Here is an 18,330-nt window from a genome sequence, read left to right on the forward strand (position 1 = left end):
GAAAGATTTTAGTGCTTTTCTAGATATGAGGAGATGCAAGAATTGGGCTCATAAAATCTTCTCCTGAAAATATCTAACTATCTGAAGGCCCGTTCTGCCAGTTTTTCCCACAGCACGGAGTGCCTCATTCCTGATCTCCACCCTGAACTCCTTTCAGGGGGTGTTGAAGGTCAGCAGTCTCAGCAGCTTGTGATTTCACCTTGTAGGGATAGATGGCAAGTGCCAACCTTTAGTTTGACACAAACCCATGTAGCAAATCAACTGGCTTTGTTACCTAGAGAACATTTCAAAACTAGCTTGATTGAAAGGATTCCTTATGGAATTGGATTCCTTATGGAATTACATTCCTTAAAATTAGATATTTTATCATTGTTTTACTGAGAAATTTTATGGCCGTGGCAGAGTTTGATAACATCGGCATTAAATCCTTCAAGCCGAAACTAACCGCACCAGAGAAGTTGGACTTCAGTTGCCCATTTGTTTGTGTGTCTGCATGAACTCAGAATCGTTTTCTGAGAAAAAAAGTTCTCGGTCTGTCTTATGGGCACTTTCTAATCCTAAAATCATAAGGCAGAAGGGAGTGACCTTCCATTAGGCCATGCATACCTGTTTGACTATTTAATTTTCCTAAGTGAATACAACTTTAGGCCAGCTTGTCTGACCATTAAAGCATATAGGTCTGTAGTTACAAAAAGGATGACGATGACAAACAGCACTCATTGTTTATCATGTTCTGAGCAAAGTTCTTAGTGCTTTCCACGTACCATCTCATCTAATCTTTACCACACCTCTGTGATAGGTAATATTTCTATCCCCATTTTATAGATGAGAAAACTAAGGCATCAAGAAGAAAACTAATTGCATAGTGCATGTGTGAAGATAAGTACCCTGCCCAGTGGGTCTGCTGTGCTCCTGGAGTCCACGGCTGTGGACTTGTTGAATTTACTTTAATGGCCACATTTTATCCTTAAGCCCTCAGTCTACACTGAGAGGCCTTATAAGAAACAGCCATACAAAACTCCTTATTGTCTGATTGTCAGGACATTTTTTTTTTGTCACAGTGTCCAAAAAAATCTTTTCTGAAAAACCACAAGAAAAATTTCTACTAAAGGAGGAATTCCTGTGCTTCTCCTGATAAATTATTTTTTATTTTTACTATGTGGACACTGTGACTTATGATCATGTTTCTCTCTTTGCATATTTAGAAAACTCAAAGCCCAATTTGTGTCTCACCTCTGGCATGCACATAGGACCATAATTATGTGTTCTTTATCCTGCCCTCATTTTCTCTTTGCCTAGTGTTTTCGCCTGTGATCTTGTTTTACTATATGTATCTGAAAACCACCTAAATTCCTGTTTTTGGATTGAGGTAAAGGGTGGCCAGGAGTGCCAGCTCAGGAGTCAGACTGACTGAGTATGAATCTGGCTCCGTATCTTACAGACCACATTATCTTGGGCAAGTTAACATGTCAAGGTTCAGCTAGCTTTCTTTTCTAGAAAGTAGGAATAATACAGTACTTACCTCATAGGTAAGTAGGCAAAAGTAAATGAGAAAATATGTGGAAAGCACTGAACACCGTCAGTTGTCCATGTTCAGTAAGTGTTAGTGGTGATGATGAGGGTGATGTTATCGATGATGATGATGATGGAAGATAGAAATAAAGTACCATAGATCAGCACTAAAGAATGAAACCCTGCTATGGCCACCCACCAGCTCTCACCCTGGCCTTCTTCACCTTAGCACACACAGGTCCACAAAAAATATATCTGCACACACAGGTGCATGCCCACACAGTCCTGCGCCCACTGACATGAGCACACGTTTACTGCGAAGGTCATCAGGGTATGAACAGCGCTCCCATTTGTATTAACCTTGGGACATTGTAGAGCATTGCAAGATTTTAGAACCCAATGAACATTAGACTGAACCATTCAGTGTACATGCATCTATATTTTTCCTCTAATCATAAGCATATGTACCAGCCACTTTGTGGCCTTGTACTCAGGTATTCATACTCCTTTTAAAATCCACTAACTCCTATATTTCCAAACAGCACACTCCTTCCACTCGGTGCTTGCTGGAGACTATTTAGAGTGAAGTCTCAAACTGAAGCTGCTTATAAACAAGCCAAGGGGACACTTCAGTTAGCCCTTTGCCTCCAGAGAAATTTTGGTTCTCTGATGGAAAGAACTCACTAGCAAACCAACCAGTGGCAATATACAGCCTTAGCTAAGCTACATCTCTGTGGGAAATCTAAGCTGCTGCCGGGATGAAGGACCTATAATTAAGAACACGAAGGCAAGCTGGATGTACAAAAGCAAAGGAGCACAGGTTTCATCTCACGAGTCCCCTTCCTGCTTTGAATGCTCTGCTTCTCAGCAGGTCCGAGTTTTCTCCCTTTCAGCTCCCCATTGCTTTTCTTGCTTCCTTGGCTGGGACATTCAGAGGGCGTCCATGTGAAAGAGGGGGCATGATCATTAAGACAGAGCTCCAAAGAGCACGCAGTTGTGTTTGTACAACACTGCACATGCTAGAGTTGCAAGGCGAGCAGCGATTTCCTCTGAAAGCAGCCACAGGGCTCTCTGAAAGTCTTTTTTATGGTCTCCATGGTTACCAGCAGATTTTTTTTTTTTTTCCTGCCAGAGTGCCAGCAGCTCTGCCTCTTTTCATTGCTCTTGACTACAGCCAGAGGGAGGAAGGAAATCATTTCTTTGGGGTCCTATTCTCTAGTTTCCAGGTGATGCATTCTAACCTGCAGTGGATGTTTCAGGCAGCTTCAGGGACAGGAGAGCAGATGACTGGCTTGGGGACCCTTTTTCCCAGCCATCCCTGGGCTGAGCCCCCTCCAGGACTGTGAGCCCAAGGGGCCAGCAAAACAGAGAAGCTCAAGGAGACAACCCTCCCCCCTTTCCTGGATACATCTAGCTGAGCTCTCTCTGGCCTACCAATCACCTAATGGCAATCATGGGACCCCAGAATATAAAGGGTAGGAGCCTTTTAAGAAATTAATCATTATATAGAATTTATTATAGTATGTAAAGTCCATGTTAACTGCTTTATATGCTTTGACCCATTTAAAGTTACAACAAATCTTTAAGAAGTAAGGTTGTTATGTTTATTTTACAGATAAGAAAATGTAGGCACTGAGAGTTTTACACCTTGTCCAAGGTCTGGCTGATTGGTGAGGGAGCAGGGCTTCTAATAGAGGCAGTCTGGCTCCAGCCTCCATGCTCTTATCACTCACCACTCTGCCTGTCTGGGAAAGCTCCTGCTGGGGACCTGTGCCTGCTGTCCTGGCAGCTGGGATGAGGTGAGCCTTATGCTGTGGCCTGGAGATCTGAGAGCAGAGTTTTAGCTGGTGCTAATAGGAAATTGGGCTGGGGGGTCATGGGAGAAATACTCCTGGGTCACCTTAGCACAAAACAGGAGCTCTGAGAAAACAAAACTAAGAGGTCTGCAAGTCCGCTGTTAATTAAGACAGATGTGGGACAAGTATCTTTCAGATGACCTCTGAACCACGGAACGGAACGGGATAGAAGCACAAGGCTGGAAAGCAGACACCTGGTTCCTAGTCCAGGCTGGACAACCAGGGCAACGTGTGATGACCTTGGCAAGTAGTGTAGTGCATCAGGTCATTTGCTCTCATAAAATGAGAGAAAGAGAGAGAGAGAATACTCATCTGTAAATTTGTACCAGCTTTAAAGATCGATGAGTCTCGGTGACCTAGGAGTCAAATGGAGGCAAGCAGTATAGATTGGCATATGTCACTCAGGGTCGTGACAGGGAAGACATGAAATAGTAAGCGAGATGACCAAGAAGGTTTAATGAAAGACTATTTGAAATTAACCGGCAAGAGATGGTGACAGTCTGCCACCCCCACGCCCCTCCAAAAGCAGGAAAATGTTCCTCCCCTAGGCCACAAGAGGTGAGGAAGGAAGCTGTTACTGGAAACCTGCTGAGAGCTGGGCGGTAGTTGTAGTGTAGGAGAGGGGCCACCTGGCAGGAGCCAAGGCCTTTAGTAGAGGAAAAAAATCATTGTCAGAAAGGAAAGTGGCTTCTCTCCTTCCTCCTGCTGGTTCTCCCACTGACCAAACCCAGTGGGAGGTCAGAGGGCAAGGGACCTGGATGATGAATTATTGGAGGTCAACCTCAGAGTAGGACACTGCAGGGCAGAGACTGGGTCTGAGAGACAAAGAGAGGACTATCCAGCACAGGGCTCACCCTGTGACCCTTGGAGGCTCACCCAGGATGTGAGAAGAGGTCTTGATCTCCCCACCCCCATTCTCATCTGGTTAGAGCCCACTTCCCCCAATGTGATCACGCTGCTCTAGAGGAGCCCCAGAAGATCCTGTCCGACTACAGCTGATCTCAGTCTGCTCAGGGTTAGCCGAGGATAACCAGATTGGACCACCACTGACCTCTGCTCACTCTCACTCTCCCTCCCCCAGCACTTTGGACCACATGTGCCCGAGAGATTAGACAATGGCCACTAATGAGAGAGAGAGGGGAAAGAGAGAGAGAGAAAGAGAGAGAAAGGAAAGGGAAGGGAAGAGAAGAGTAGAGGGCAGGGTAGGGGAGGAGAGGAGAAAGGAGAGGGGAGAGAGAGAGAGAGAAGGAAAGAAAGAAAGAAGAAAGATAGTCACCCGTTACCCTCCCCCCCCATAAAGCAGCTATAAGGGAAAATATAAAAAATAGCATTAACCAAAATACAGTTATTTTTGTAGCATCTTCCCACCTGACGGAGAAATTCTAGAATTCAGAAAGGATAAAGAGATGTGCTGTTTACAGTCATAGACACTGTTCCTTTAAAATCCGTATACTAGGAGTTTTACACCTGTTATGTTATTTAACCCTCACCACCACCGCCGCTGTTATTATCCTTGTTAGAGAAGTGAGGATACAGAAGCTCAGCGAGGTCATGCAGTGGTGAGGCCAGAATTAAATCACAGCAGTATCCTGGCTCCCCAAAAAACAGTGATAAGACTAGATTTAAAACCTAGGCTTCTTGGTTATATTCCCCCCACTGAAGAAGTCCACCCCCATTTAAGTTCTCTTTGTAACACAGTATGATCAATCCCTCTGATTAATATTAAGCAATTTACTACTTAGGACTTTAGATGTCTTCTCAGCTGAGAGACAGTGAAAATCTGATTCAGGAGGAGGCTAAGCCATCTTATTTTTCAAATAACTGTTCCAAAGTAATTGCCGAATGTTTTCATTGTCTGCCCATAGACAATCCTTTATCATCTCGGTGAGTATATTAGTTCGCTGGGGTGACTGTAACAAAATACCACAGGCTGGATGGCTTAAACAGCAGAAATTTATTTTTTCACAGTTCTGAAGGCTGCTGCTGGAAGGCCAACATCAAGGTGCCAGCAGGGTTGGTTTCCTCTGAGACTCTCTCCTTGGCTTGCAGATTGCCATCCTCTTGCTGCCTCTTCACATGGTCTTTCCACTATAAGGGTGTGCCTCTGGCGTCACTCTGTGTGTCCTAATCTCCTCTTTTTATGAGAACACCAGTCAAATGGGATTAAGGCCCGCTGTAATCCTTCATTTTAACTTAATTACCTCTTTAAAGGCTCTATCTCCAAATATAGTCACATTCTAAGGCATTGGGGGGTTAGAGCTTCAACATACAGATTTGGGAGGGACACAATTCCTTCTGTAACAATGAGTATCCATTGATTTATTCACTCAGCACCTTTCTCAGTGGTTTCCAAATCTGATTGTTTACCAGAATTTTCTGAACAGCTTATTTAAATGGTAGAAGCTATGCTTCTCTCCAGACCTCCTGTATCAGAAACCTTGAATATACAGCCCAGGTAAAAAAAAAATCTCCCCAGGGAATTCTGAGATGGAGCCAGGGTTAAAACTTCTAGGGTTAAGTATTCTAGAAATAACACTTACTGTGTTCTACGCATGCTTTAAATGCTGTATGCATGTTAACTCATTTAATCCTCACACTGATCTATAAGGTAGGCACTGTTTGTTACCCCCATTTTATAGATGAGGATGCATAGGCACAGGGAAGTGAAGTTACTTGCCTGTGGTCACAGAGCTGGTCAGTGACAGGACTGGGATGTGAACCCAGGTAGTCTGGCTCCAGAGTTTGGGCTCCTAACCACTGTACTCAACTGCTTCTCTCCCACATATGGAGTACTGACCTCAGTCAACCAAGTATTGGGCCCAAGTGGGATAAGAACTTGAACTTGAGAATCATTGGCAGTTGTTTCACACTGTTAACTGCCATTGCATGCTTAGGTATTTGTGCGTTTTAGAAAGAATAAGCGGAAGTTGTAAATGCTGACTGCCTCCAGTACATTTAGAAGGCATGACACGTGTACCTAGTGGTGAAGCAATTTGAAAGCACTCTGTAAGTTTATGGAAAATGAATAAAAAGTAAGCACTGGAGGACTTTGCTTCTTAGAGTGAACGCAAAGGGATACCGTTCTGGTGAGTAATAAGTGTGAGGATTCGCTTCCTCCGTTCTCTTTGGCTGCTCCAGAAGCACTAAGCCAGAGAGGAGGTGGGAGAAGAGATAGAAGACTTCCTCCTACCTGCCTTCTTGTGCCTTCTTACCTATCACACTGGCTTTTTTTCCGTGGATCTTTCCCCTAGTAAATGCAGAGGGCATATGGTCATTTGGAGGCCTTCAGCAGACTGTATTTCTAATGTCATGTTCGCATTCAGACTCTGCTCTTTTAAGCCACTTCTCCTGTTTTTCTTTACAGGCTCCTAACAGTCCTGCTACAACAGTCAAGCCTCAACGAGATTAATCAGCAGGACAGTGAGGTGAGCCTGCCCTCTCAAGGAACAGTTGGCATTGTGCATGTTAGGGTGGGAATAAGGGCCTTTCTGAACCACAGTGCTTCCTCTCTTAAAGGTGCAAGGAGGGGGTGGAGCAGTTCTGTGTTCCTACCCTGTGAGGGAAGCCTGTGTCTCCGCTATTAATTCAGGAAGAAATTCATCCCTCTGTGGGTGTGGGTAGCTTTTAATAGGGAAGGATTTATTGCATTAAGTATTTAAGCATTTATCATACCACTGAAATTTTATAATTTCCCTTTGGACATTGAGAAATAAATATTGCTCTTTCCTGTCTTCTCAAGTACCAGAAACTTCGATGGCTGCCGACGCTCTCTCTTTGAGTGAAAGATGACAGATAGATGATAATTCTAGGCTCCCTGCTCCAGAAGCCACATTATTATTATTTTTTTAATTTATTTTTGCTGTGTTGGGTCTTAGTTTCTGTGCAAGGGCTTTCTCTAGTTGTGGCAAGTGGGGGCCACTCTTCATCGCCATGTGCGGGCCTCTCACTATCACAGCCTCTCTTGTTGCGGAGCACAGGCTCCAGACGTGCAGGCTCAGTAGTTGTGGCTCACGGGCCCAGTTGCTCCGCGGCATGTGGGATCCTCCCAGACCAGGGCTTGAACCTGTGTCCCCTGCATTAGCAGGCAGATTCTCAACCACTGCGCCACCAGGGAAGCCCAGAAGCCACATTATTAATGCCAATGATCACAACTGCTGTTTGCTTTACGTTGCAAGGCAATCCTGTACAAGGCTTCCAACAAGACAGCACAGCACTCCCGACTAAGTTCCTGAGGGAGGGTGGGTCAGACCAGGCCGAGCTGCCCCAAAGCAGTTGAGGGTCTTTTATCTACTTAACTCTTCTAAAAACCAGGTCTGATTTTTATTAGCCAGCCTGATGTCTTTAATAGTTTCTTAAAACTGATTTAAATACCCGATTTTTCAAGGAATTTTTTTTAAAGTAAGCTTGGTTTGACTGCACTAAGAATGTCTGATAACTTGAAGAAAGTCTGATAGCACTGAAAGTGCATATGCCTCAAGTTGCCAAGTAACGCTGTTTTCAAGACGACCTGGCCATAGGCAACAGGATGGGAGGAAGCTCTCTAACAGGGGCGGGCCCCCTACCCCATACTTCTCCTGGGCTGGGCTCCCCATCTTTCTTGAGCCTTCTGAACAAAGGCCTCCTTCCAACGGGCTTGGCAGTAATGACCACACCAAAAAGCCCCTACATCACAGCCTGGGTCTGAGGTTGGACACCTCCCTGACTCAGTGGGCACATGCTGCTTTCACCTACCCATGTCTTCAGCGGTTTAAAGCAAAACCTCAGATGAGAGAATATTGCACTGTTTTAAACTTCTGCTTTAAAAACGAGAACCAGAGATGAGCAAGTACACTCTGATCACTCTGCCCATGGTGTGAAATCAGGGAGCTTGGGGGCTTGCAGTTTATGTCAGCTGATCAAGAACTTCTAGATTTGGGGCAACTTGCCAACCACTTCTTCCACCTCCAACTCCTACCTTCACTCCCTCCACTAACTGGGACTTATTAGAAAGGGGGCAAATTCAGTCATTCACACCCTAAAGCTAAATTCCTCTTACAGACATCCAACTCTGTCCCCTCCTCAGTGGAGCTGAACATCCCCTAGCAAAGTGACAGTTCCCTATTTTTTCCCACCCTGGGAGGCCCTTGGCTGGTGGAGACAATGAATGTAGACAAAAATCTTTCTAATGGTGGTAATTGTAACACTTCTCAGATAATATGTGGTAAATATTGGAAAAGTCTCTAGTTCCTTCTCATGCAAAGCAACCTCTCAGAGAACATTCCTCCTGCTCTTACACCAGCATTCTGACCTGTTGGCATTTTTGAGCAGGAGATTCAAAAAGGACACTTCCCCCTAATGTCGCAGCTTCCTCTTCGCACCATGTCACAGCATGTTTGAAATCCATCTGAAGCCAACTACTAAGTCTTCCCTGTGTGTTTCATTAACATATATATTGCTGGTGTGAGTCAATCCACATAAATTTGCAAGGGCTAATTTGCTCTTTGCCATTGGACAAAGGACAGTTCTGAAATGGAAAGAACACGGCCCAGGCTTTGTCATTTGTTACCTTGGAGGAGTTCCTGCATTTGGCTTCTCGGTGTTCTGAATAAGCAGTTGCTTACTGAACCCCGCCCCTCCCACAATCACTTTTCCAGTGACTTCCAAGCACAATGTAGTCTCCATCATATATGAGGGGGTAACAGATAACAGTTAACACTCTACATCTGCTAAATAACAGGAAGCAAAAAACAGCAAAGGCAAAAGAAATCAGGGAAAAGGTAAGCTATTGCTGGCAGAACATTATGGTTTCCTAACGACAAGAGGAAAGAGCAAGACACAACCCCTATATAGTGTGAATAAAATTATTTTCCAATAACTGAAGGACTCCCAAGCTTATCACAATAATGGTTAAAGGTTAAATGATCAATTAATAGAAATCTAACTTCATTAAGAGACATATTAGATTGTTAACTGAAACTAAAGAATGGAGAGAGGGAGAGAGGAAGGAAAAAATCTGTTTCTGAAGCCGTCCTCTAACTGCTTACATAAAAAAACCATATCTGCCACTTTATATCAGAGAGATGAATCTCTCTCTAGAGGCTGTCCTGATCTGAGCTCAGTGACTTAAAACATTTCTTGTGTTGTTAGTTTTTACTTGTATAAGCAATACATGAACACATTTGCTTCTTTAAAATTTTAAATATTACAAGTAATACTAGAAGTCCATGATTACTTCCACCCCACCACCTTAGCCCCCAATTGCTATTTGATGTGTCTCTTTCCCAGTCTTTTGTCTTTTTACACTATGTGTGTATATATATATAGACACATAGGCACTATGGAGTATAACATGAAAGATATCTCATGTTATATGTTGTTCTGCAACTTGGATTTTCACTCCAGAGTATGTCTTAGAGTGTCTTGGATATGTTGATGCATATAAATCTGGCTCGTTCCTTTTAATGGCTTCATGATTCACACTATGAAAATACATCCTTATATTTTCTGTTCCCATATGAATATTTAGGTTGTCTCCAATTTCTCACTGTCACAAACACTACTCTGAAGGGTGTTTCTATAAGCCTCCTTGAGTATTTTATATGAGCATTTCTCTAGAAGAAAAATTGTTGGGCAGTAGAGAGTGTACATGTGTGGGTGTGGGAGGGGTTCTATTTTTTTTAATTGAAATATAGTTGATTAACCATATTGTGTTAGTTTCGGGTATATAGCATAGTGATTCAGTACTTTTGCAGATTATATTCCATTATAGGTTACTACAAGAGTATGATCCCCTACACTATGTAGTATATCCTTGTTGTGTATCTATTTTTTTTTTACATCTTTATTGGAGTATAATTGCTTTACAATGGTGTGTTAGTTTCTGCTTTATAACAAAGTGAATCACTTATACATACACATATGTTCCCATATCTCTTCCCTCTTGCGTCTCCCTCCCTCCCACCCTGCCTATCCCACCCATATAGGTGGTCACAAAGCACCGAGCTGATCTCCCTGTGATATGCGGCTGCTTCCCACTAGCTATCTTACGTTTGGTAGTGTATATATGTACATGCCACTCTCTTACTTTGTCACAGCTTACCCTTCCCCCTCCCCATATCCTCAAGTCCATTCTCTAGTAGGTCTGTGTCTTTATTCCCATCTTACCCCTAGGTTCTTCATGACATTTTTTTTCCCTTAGATTCCATATATATGTGTTAGCATACGGTATTTGTCTTTCTCTTTCTGACTTACTTCACTCTGTATGACAGACTCTAGGTCCATCCACCTCACTACAAATAACTCAATTTCGTTTCTTTTTATGGCTGAGTAATATTCCATTGTATATATGTGCCACATCTTTATCCATTCATCCGATGATGGACACTTAGGTTGTTTCCATCTCCTGGCTATTGTAAATAGAGCTGAAATGAACATTTTGGTACATGACTCTTTTTGAATTATGGTTTTCTCAGGGTATATGCCCAGTAGTGGGATTGCTGGGTCATATGGTAGTTCTATTTGTAGTTCTTTAAGGAACCTCCATACTGTTCTCCATAGTGCCTGTACCAATTCACATTCCCACCAACAGTGCAAGAGTGTTCCCTTTTCTCCACACCCTCTCCAGCATTTATTGTTTCTAGACTTTTTGATGATGGCCATTCTGACCGGTGTGAGATGATATCTCATTGTAGTTTTGATTTGCATTTCTCTAATGATTAATGATGTTGAGCATTCTTACATGTGTTTGTTGGCAATCTGTATATCTTCTTTGGAAAAATGTCTATTTAGGTCTTCTGCCCACTTTTGGATTGGGTTGTTTGTTTTTTTGATATTGAGCTGCATGAGCTGCTTGTAAATTTAGGAGATTAATCCTTTATCAGTTGCTTCATTTACAAATATTTTCTCCCATTCTGAGGGTTGTCTTTTGGTCTTCTTTATCGTTTCCTTTGCTGTGCAAAAGCTTTGAAGTTTCATTAGGTCCCATTTGTTTATTTTGTTTTTATTTCCATTTCTCTAGGAGGTGGGTCAAAAAGGATCTTGCTGTGATTTATGTCTATGTCTTCCTCTAAGAGTTTGATAGTTTCTGGCCTTACATTTAGGTCTTTAATCCATTTTGAGCTTATTTTTGTGCATGGTGTTAGGGAGTGTTCAAATCTCATACTTCTACATGTACCTGTCCAGTTTTCCCAGCACTACTTATTGAAGAGGCTGTCCTTTCTCCACTGTACATTCCTACCACCTTTATCAAAGATAAGGTGACCATATGTGCGTGGGTTTATCTCTGGACTTTCTATCCTGTTACATTGATCTACATTTCTGTTTTTGTGCCAGTACCATACTGTCTTGATTACTGTAGCTTTGTAGTATAGTCTGAAGTCAGGGAGCCTGAATCCTCCAGCTCCATTTTTCGTTCTCAAGATTGCTTTGGCTATTCGGGGTCTTTTGTGTTTCCATACAAATTGTGAAATTTTTTGTTCTAGTTCTGTGAAAAATGCCAGTGGTAGTTTGATAGGAATCGCATTGAATCTGTAGATTGCTTTGCATAGTATAGTCATTTTCACAATGTTGATTCTTCCAATCCAAGAACGTGGTATATCTCTCCATCTGTTTGTATCATCTTTAATTTCTTTCATCAGTGTCTTATAATTTTCTGCATACAGATCTTTTGTCTCCTTAGGTAGGTTTATTCCTAGGTATTTTATTCTTTTTGTTGCAATGGTAAATGGAAGTGTTTTCTTGATTTCACTTTCAGATTTTTCATCATTAGTGTATAGGAATGCCACAGGCTTCTGTGCATTAATTTTGTACCCTGCTACTTTACCAAATTCATTGATTAGCACTAGTAGTTTTCTGGTAGCATCTTTAGGATTCTCTATGTATAGTATCATGTCATCTGCAAACAGTGACAGCTTTACTTCCTCTTTTCCGATTTGGATTCCTTTTATTTCCTTTTCTTCTCTGATTGCTGTGGCTAAAACTTCCAAAACTGTGTTAAATAATAGTGGTGAGAGTGGGCAACCTTGTCTTGTTCCTGATCTTAGTGGAAATGCTTTCAGTTTTTAACCATTGGGGACGATGTTGGCTGTGGGTTTGTCATATATGGCCTTTATTATTTTGAGGAAAGTTCCCTCTATGCCTACTTTCTGCAGGGTTTTTATCATAAATGGGTGTTGAATTTTGTCGAAAGCTTTCTCTGCATCTATTGAGATGATCATATGGTTTTCCTCCTTCAATTTGTTAATATGGTGTATCACGTTGATTGATTTGCGTATATTGAAGAATCCTTGCATTCCTGGAATAAACCCCACTTGATCATGGTGTGTGATCCTTTTAATGTGCTGTGGATTCTGTTTGCTAGTATTTTGTTGAGGATTTTTGCATCTATGTTCATCAGTGATATTGGCCTGTAGTTTTCTTTCTTTGTGACATCCTTGTCTGGTTTTGGTATCAGGGTGATGGGGGCCTCATAGAATGAGTTGGGGAGTGTTCCTCCCTCTGCTATATTTTGGAAGAGTTTGAGAAGGATAGGTGTTAGCTCTTCTCTAGATGTTTTATAGAATTCGCCTGTGAAGCCATCTGGTCCTGGGCTTATGTTTGTTGGAAGATTTTTAATCACAGTTTCAATTTCAGTGCTTGTGATTGGTCTGTTCATATTTTCTATTTCTTCCTGATTCAGTCATGGCAGGTTGTGCATTTCAAAGAATTTGTCCATTTCTTCCAGGTTGCCCATTTTATTGGCATAGAATTGCTTGTAGTAATCTCTCGTGATCTTTTGTATTTCTGCAGTGTCAGTTGTTACTTCTCCTTTTTCATTTCTAATTCTATTGATTTGAGTCTTCTCCCTTTCTTTCTTGATGAGTCTGGCTAATGTTTTATCTATTCTGTTTATCTTCTCAAAGAACCAGCTTTTTGTTTTATTGATCTTTGCTATCGTTTCTTTCATTTATTTCTGATCTGATCTTTATGATTTCTTTCCTTCTGCTAACTTTGAGTTTTTTTTTTGTTCTTCTTTCTCTAATTGCTTTAGGTGCAAGGTTAGGTTGTTTATTCGAGATGTTTCCTGTTTCTTAAGGTAGGATTGTATTGCTATAAACTTCCCTCTTAGAACTGCTTTTGCTGCATCCCATAGGTTTTGGGTCGTCATGTCTCCATTGTCATTTGTTTCTAGGTATTTTTTGATTTCCTCTTTGATTTCTTCAGTGATCACTTCGTTATTAAGTAGTGTATTGTTTAGCCTTCATGTGTTTGTATTTTTTACAGATCTTTTCCTGAAATTGATATCTAGTCTCATGGCGTTGCGGTCGGAAAAGATACTTGATACAATTTCAATTTTCTTAAATTTACCAAGGCTTGATTTGTAACCCAAGATATGATCTATCCTGGAGAATGTTCCATGAGCACTTGAGAAAAATGTGTATTCTGTTGTTTTTGGATGGAATGTCCTATAAATATCAATTAAGGCCATCTTGTTTAATGTATCATTTAAAGCTTGTGTTTCCTTATTTATTTTCATTTTGGATGATCTGTCCATGGGTGAAAGTGGGGTGTTAAAGTCCCCTACTATGAATGTGGTACTGTCAATTTCCCCTTTTATGGCTGTTAGTATTTGCCTTATGTATTGAGGTGCTCCTATGTCGGGTGCATAAATATTTACAATTGTTATATCTTCTTCTTGGATCGATCCCTTGATCATTATGTAGTGTCCTTCTTTGTCTCTTCTAATAGTCTTTATTTTAAAGTCTATTTTGTCTGATATGAGAATTGCTACTCCAGCTTTCTTTTGGTTTCCATTTGCATGGAATATCTTTTTCCATCCCCTTACTTTCAGTCTGTATGTGTCCCTAGGTCTGAAGTGGGTCTCTTGTAGACAGCATATATATGGATCTTGTTTTTGCATCCATTCAGCCAGTCTGTGTCTTTTGGTGGGAGCATTTAATCCATTTACATTTAAGGTAATTATCGATATGTATGTTCCTATTCCCATTTTCTAAATTGTTTTGGGTTTGTTATTGTAGGTCTTTTCCTTCTCTTGTGTTTCTTGCCTAGAGAAGTTCCTTTAGCATTTGTTGTAAAGCTGGTTTGGTGGTGCTGAACTCTCTCAGCTTTTGCTTGTCTGTAAAGGTTTTAATTTCTCCATCAAATCTGAATGAGATCCTTGCTGGGTAGAGTAATCTTGGCTGTAGATTTTTCTCCTTCATCACTTTAAATATGTCCTGCCACTCCCTTCTGGCTTGCAGAGTTTCTGGTGAAAGATCAGCTGTTAACCTTTGGGGATTCCCTTGTGTGTTATTTGTTGTTTTTCCCTTGCTGCTTTTAATATGTTTTCTTTGTATTTAATTTTTGACAGTTTGATTAATATGTGTCTTGGCGTGTTTCTTCGTGGATTTATCCTGTATGGGACTCTCTGTGCTTCCTGGACCTGATTAACTATTTCCTTTCCCATATTAGGGAAGTTTTCAACTATAATCTCTTTAAATATTTTCTCAGTCCATTTCTTTTTCTTTTCTTCTTCTGGAACCCCTATAATTCGAATGTTGGTGCGTTTAATGTTGTCCCAGAGGTCTCTGAGACTGTCCTCAATTCTTTTCATTCTTTTTTCTTTATTCTGCTCTGCAGTAGTTATTTCCACTATTTTATCTTCCAGGTCACTTATCCGTTCTTCTGCCTCAGTTATTCTGCTATTGATCCCATCTAGAGTATTTTTCATTTCATTTATTGTGTTGTTCATCGTTGCTTGTTTCATCTTTAGTTCTTCTAGGTCCTTGTTAAATGTTTCTTGTATTTTGTCTATTCTATTTCCAAGATTTTGGATCATCTTTGCTATCATTATTCTGAATTCTTTTTCAGGTAGACTGCCTATTTCCTCTTCATTTGTTAGGTCTGGTGGGTTTTTATCCTGCTCCTTCATCTGCTGTGTGTTTTTCTGTCTTCTCATTTTGCTTATCTTACTGTGTTTGGGGTCTCCTTTTTGCAGGCTGCAGGTTTGTAGTTCCCGTTGTTTTTGATGTCTGTCTCAGTGGCTAAGGTTGGTTCAGTGGGTTGTGTAGGCTTCCTGGTGGAGGGGACTAGTGCCTGTGTTCTGGTGGATGAGGCTGGATCTTGTCTCTCTGATGGGCAGGTTCACGTCTGGTGGTGTGTTTTGGGGTGTCTGTGGACTTATTATGATTTTAGGCAGCCTCTCTGCTAATGGGTGGTGTTGTGTTCCTGTCTTGCTAGTTGTTTGGCATAGGGTGTCCAGCACTGTAGCTTGCTGGTCGTTGAGTGAAGCTGGGTGCTGGTGTTGAGATGGAGATCTCTGGGAGATTTTCACCGTTTGATATTACGTGGAGCTGGGAGGTCTCTTGTGGACCAGTGTCCCGAAGTTGGCTCTCCCACCTCAGAGGCACAGCACTGACTCCTGGCTGCAGCACCAAGAGGCTTTCATCCACACGGCTCAGAATAAAAGGGAGAAAAAGTAGAAAGAAAGAAAGAAAGAGAGAGAGAGAGGGAGGGAGGGAGGGAGGGAGGGAGGGAGGGTAAGAAAGAAGATAAAATAAAATAAAATACAGTTATTAAAATAAAAAATAATTATTACAAAACAAAAATTTTTAAGTAAAAAACAAAAAATGGACGGATAGAACCCTAGGACAAATGGTGAAAGCAAAGCTATACAGACAAAATCTCATACAGAAGCATACACATACACAGTCACAAAAAGAGAAAAAGGGGAAAAAATAATATATCTTTGCTCCCAAAGTCCACCTCCTCAATTTGGGATGATTCATTGCCTATTCAGTTATTCCACAGATGCAGGGTACATCAAGTTGATTGTGGAGATTTAATTTGCTGTTCCTGAGGCTGCTGGGAGAGATTTCCCTTTCTCTTCTTTGTTCGCACAGCTCCCGTGGCTCAGCTTTGGATTTGGCCCTGCCTCTGTATGTAGGTCACCGGAGGGCGTCTGTTCTCCGCTCAGACAGGACGGGGTTAAAGGAGCAGCTGACTCGGGGGCTCTGGCTCACTCAGGCCGGGGGAGGGAGGGGTGCAGATGCGAGGCGAGCCTGAGGCGGCAGAGGCTGGTGTGATGTTGCACCAGCCTGAGGGGCGCCGTGCGTTCTCCCGGGGAAGTTGTCCCTGGATCCCTGGACCCTGGCAGTGGTGGGCTGCACAGGCTCCCCGGAAGGGAGGTGTGGATAGTGACCTGTGCTCGCACACAGGCTTCTTGGTGGCGGCAGCAGCAGCCTTAGCATCTCATGCCCGTCTCTGGGGTCCGCGCTGGTAGCCGCGGCTCGTGCCCGTCTCTGGAGCTCCTTTAAGCAGCGCTCTTAATCCCCTCTCCTCGCGCACCAGGAAACAAAGAGGGAAGAAAAAGTCTTTTGCCTGTTTGGCAGGTCCAGAGTTTTCCCCGGACTCCCTCCCGGCTAGCCGTGGTGCACTAAACCCTACAGGCTGTGTTCACGCCACCAACCCCAGTCCTCTCCCTGTGCTCCAACCGAAGCCTGAGCCTCAGCTCCCAGCCCCCGCCCGCCCCGGCGGGTGAGCAGACAAGCCTCTCGGGCTGTTAAGTGCCGGTCGGCACCGATTCTCTGTGCGGGAATCTCCCCGCTTTGCCCTCCGCACCCCTATTGCTGTGCTCTCTTCCGCGGCTCCGAAGCTTCCCCCCTCCGCCACCCGCATCCTCCGCCCGCGAAGGGGCTTCCTAGTGTGTGGAAACCTTTCCTCCTTCACAGCTCCCTCCCTCTGGTGCAGGTCCCATCCCTATTCTTTTGTCTCTGTTTATTCTTTTTTCTTTTGCCCTACCCAGGTACGTGGGGAGTTTCTTGCCTTTTGGGAGGTCTGAGTTCTTCTGCCAGCGTTCAGTAGGTGTTCTGTAGGAGTTGTTCCACGTGTAGATGTATTTCTGGTGTATCTGTGGGAAGGAAGGTGATTTCCGCATCTTACTCTTCCGCCATCTTCCCCCTCTCCCACGTATCTATTTTATATATAGTAGTTTGTATCTGTTAATCCTGTACCCCTGATTTGTCCCTCTCCCCCCACCCACTGGTAACCAAAAATTTGTTTTCTATATCTGTGAATCTGTTTCTGTTTTGTATATACATTCTTTTCCATTATTTTTTAGATTCCACATATAAGTGATATCACATAGTATTTGTCTTTCTTTGTCTGACTTATTTCACTAAGTATAATATTCTGTAGGTTCATCCACATTGCTGCAAATGGCAATATTTCATTCTTTTTATGGCTGAGTAATATTCCATTTTGTGTATATATATATATATATATATATATATATATACACACACACACACACACCACATCATCTTAATCCCATCATCTATTGATGGGAGCTTGGGTAGCTTCCATGTCTTGGCTGTTGTAAATAGTGCTGCTATGAACATTGGGGTGCATGTGTCATTTCAAATAAGTGTTTTCATTTTTTATGGATATATACCCAGGAATGGAACTGCTGGATCATATGGTCATTCTATTTTTAGTTTTTTAAGGGACCTCCATACTGTTTTCCACAGTAGCTGCATCAGTTTACATTCCCACCAACATTGCATGATGGGTCCCTATTTTTATTTTTAATATGCATGCCTGGTTGTTCTTCAAAACGACTGCATCAATTTACAGCTCCACCCATAGTGAAAAAGGTGTTTATCACTGTTTTCCTATTGTTGGATTTTCTTGTTATTGTTTTAATTTGCATTTCCCTTATAGCCAGTGAGATCGAGCATAATTTCATAGGTGCAATGGTCATTTTTAGATCTCCTGTGACTTGCCTGTTTAGGTCCTTTGTCCATTCATCTGTTGTGTTACTTGTAATTTTCTTACAGATTCATAGGAGTTTATTTTATATTCTGAGCATTAATCCTTTGCTGTTGGATTGCAAATATTTTTTCATAGTCTGTTCCTTATTTTAGAACTGTTTATGATGTCTTTTCATGTACAGAAAATTTAAAACATGATAGAATCAAAATGATCATTCTTGTCCATTGTTGCTTTT

The 18,330-nt window shown here is 42.1% G+C and overlaps 1 protein-coding gene across 1 annotated transcript in view; it reads left to right on the forward strand.

The window, feature by feature from the left end:
• ANKRD55 (ankyrin repeat domain 55) overlaps positions 1-18,330 on the forward strand; it is a 100,603-nt gene that overhangs the window by 43,672 nt on the left and 38,601 nt on the right. Inside the window, exon 5 of the mRNA XM_033437869.2 lies at positions 6,733-6,793. Coding sequence (XP_033293760.1) covers positions 6,733-6,793 — 61 coding nt within the window. The remainder of the gene's footprint in view (positions 1-6,732; positions 6,794-18,330) is intronic.

The sequence above is a fragment of the Orcinus orca genome, chromosome 3 (assembly GCF_937001465.1).
Source record: "Orcinus orca chromosome 3, mOrcOrc1.1, whole genome shotgun sequence".
Lineage (NCBI taxonomy): Eukaryota > Metazoa > Chordata > Mammalia > Artiodactyla > Delphinidae > Orcinus > Orcinus orca.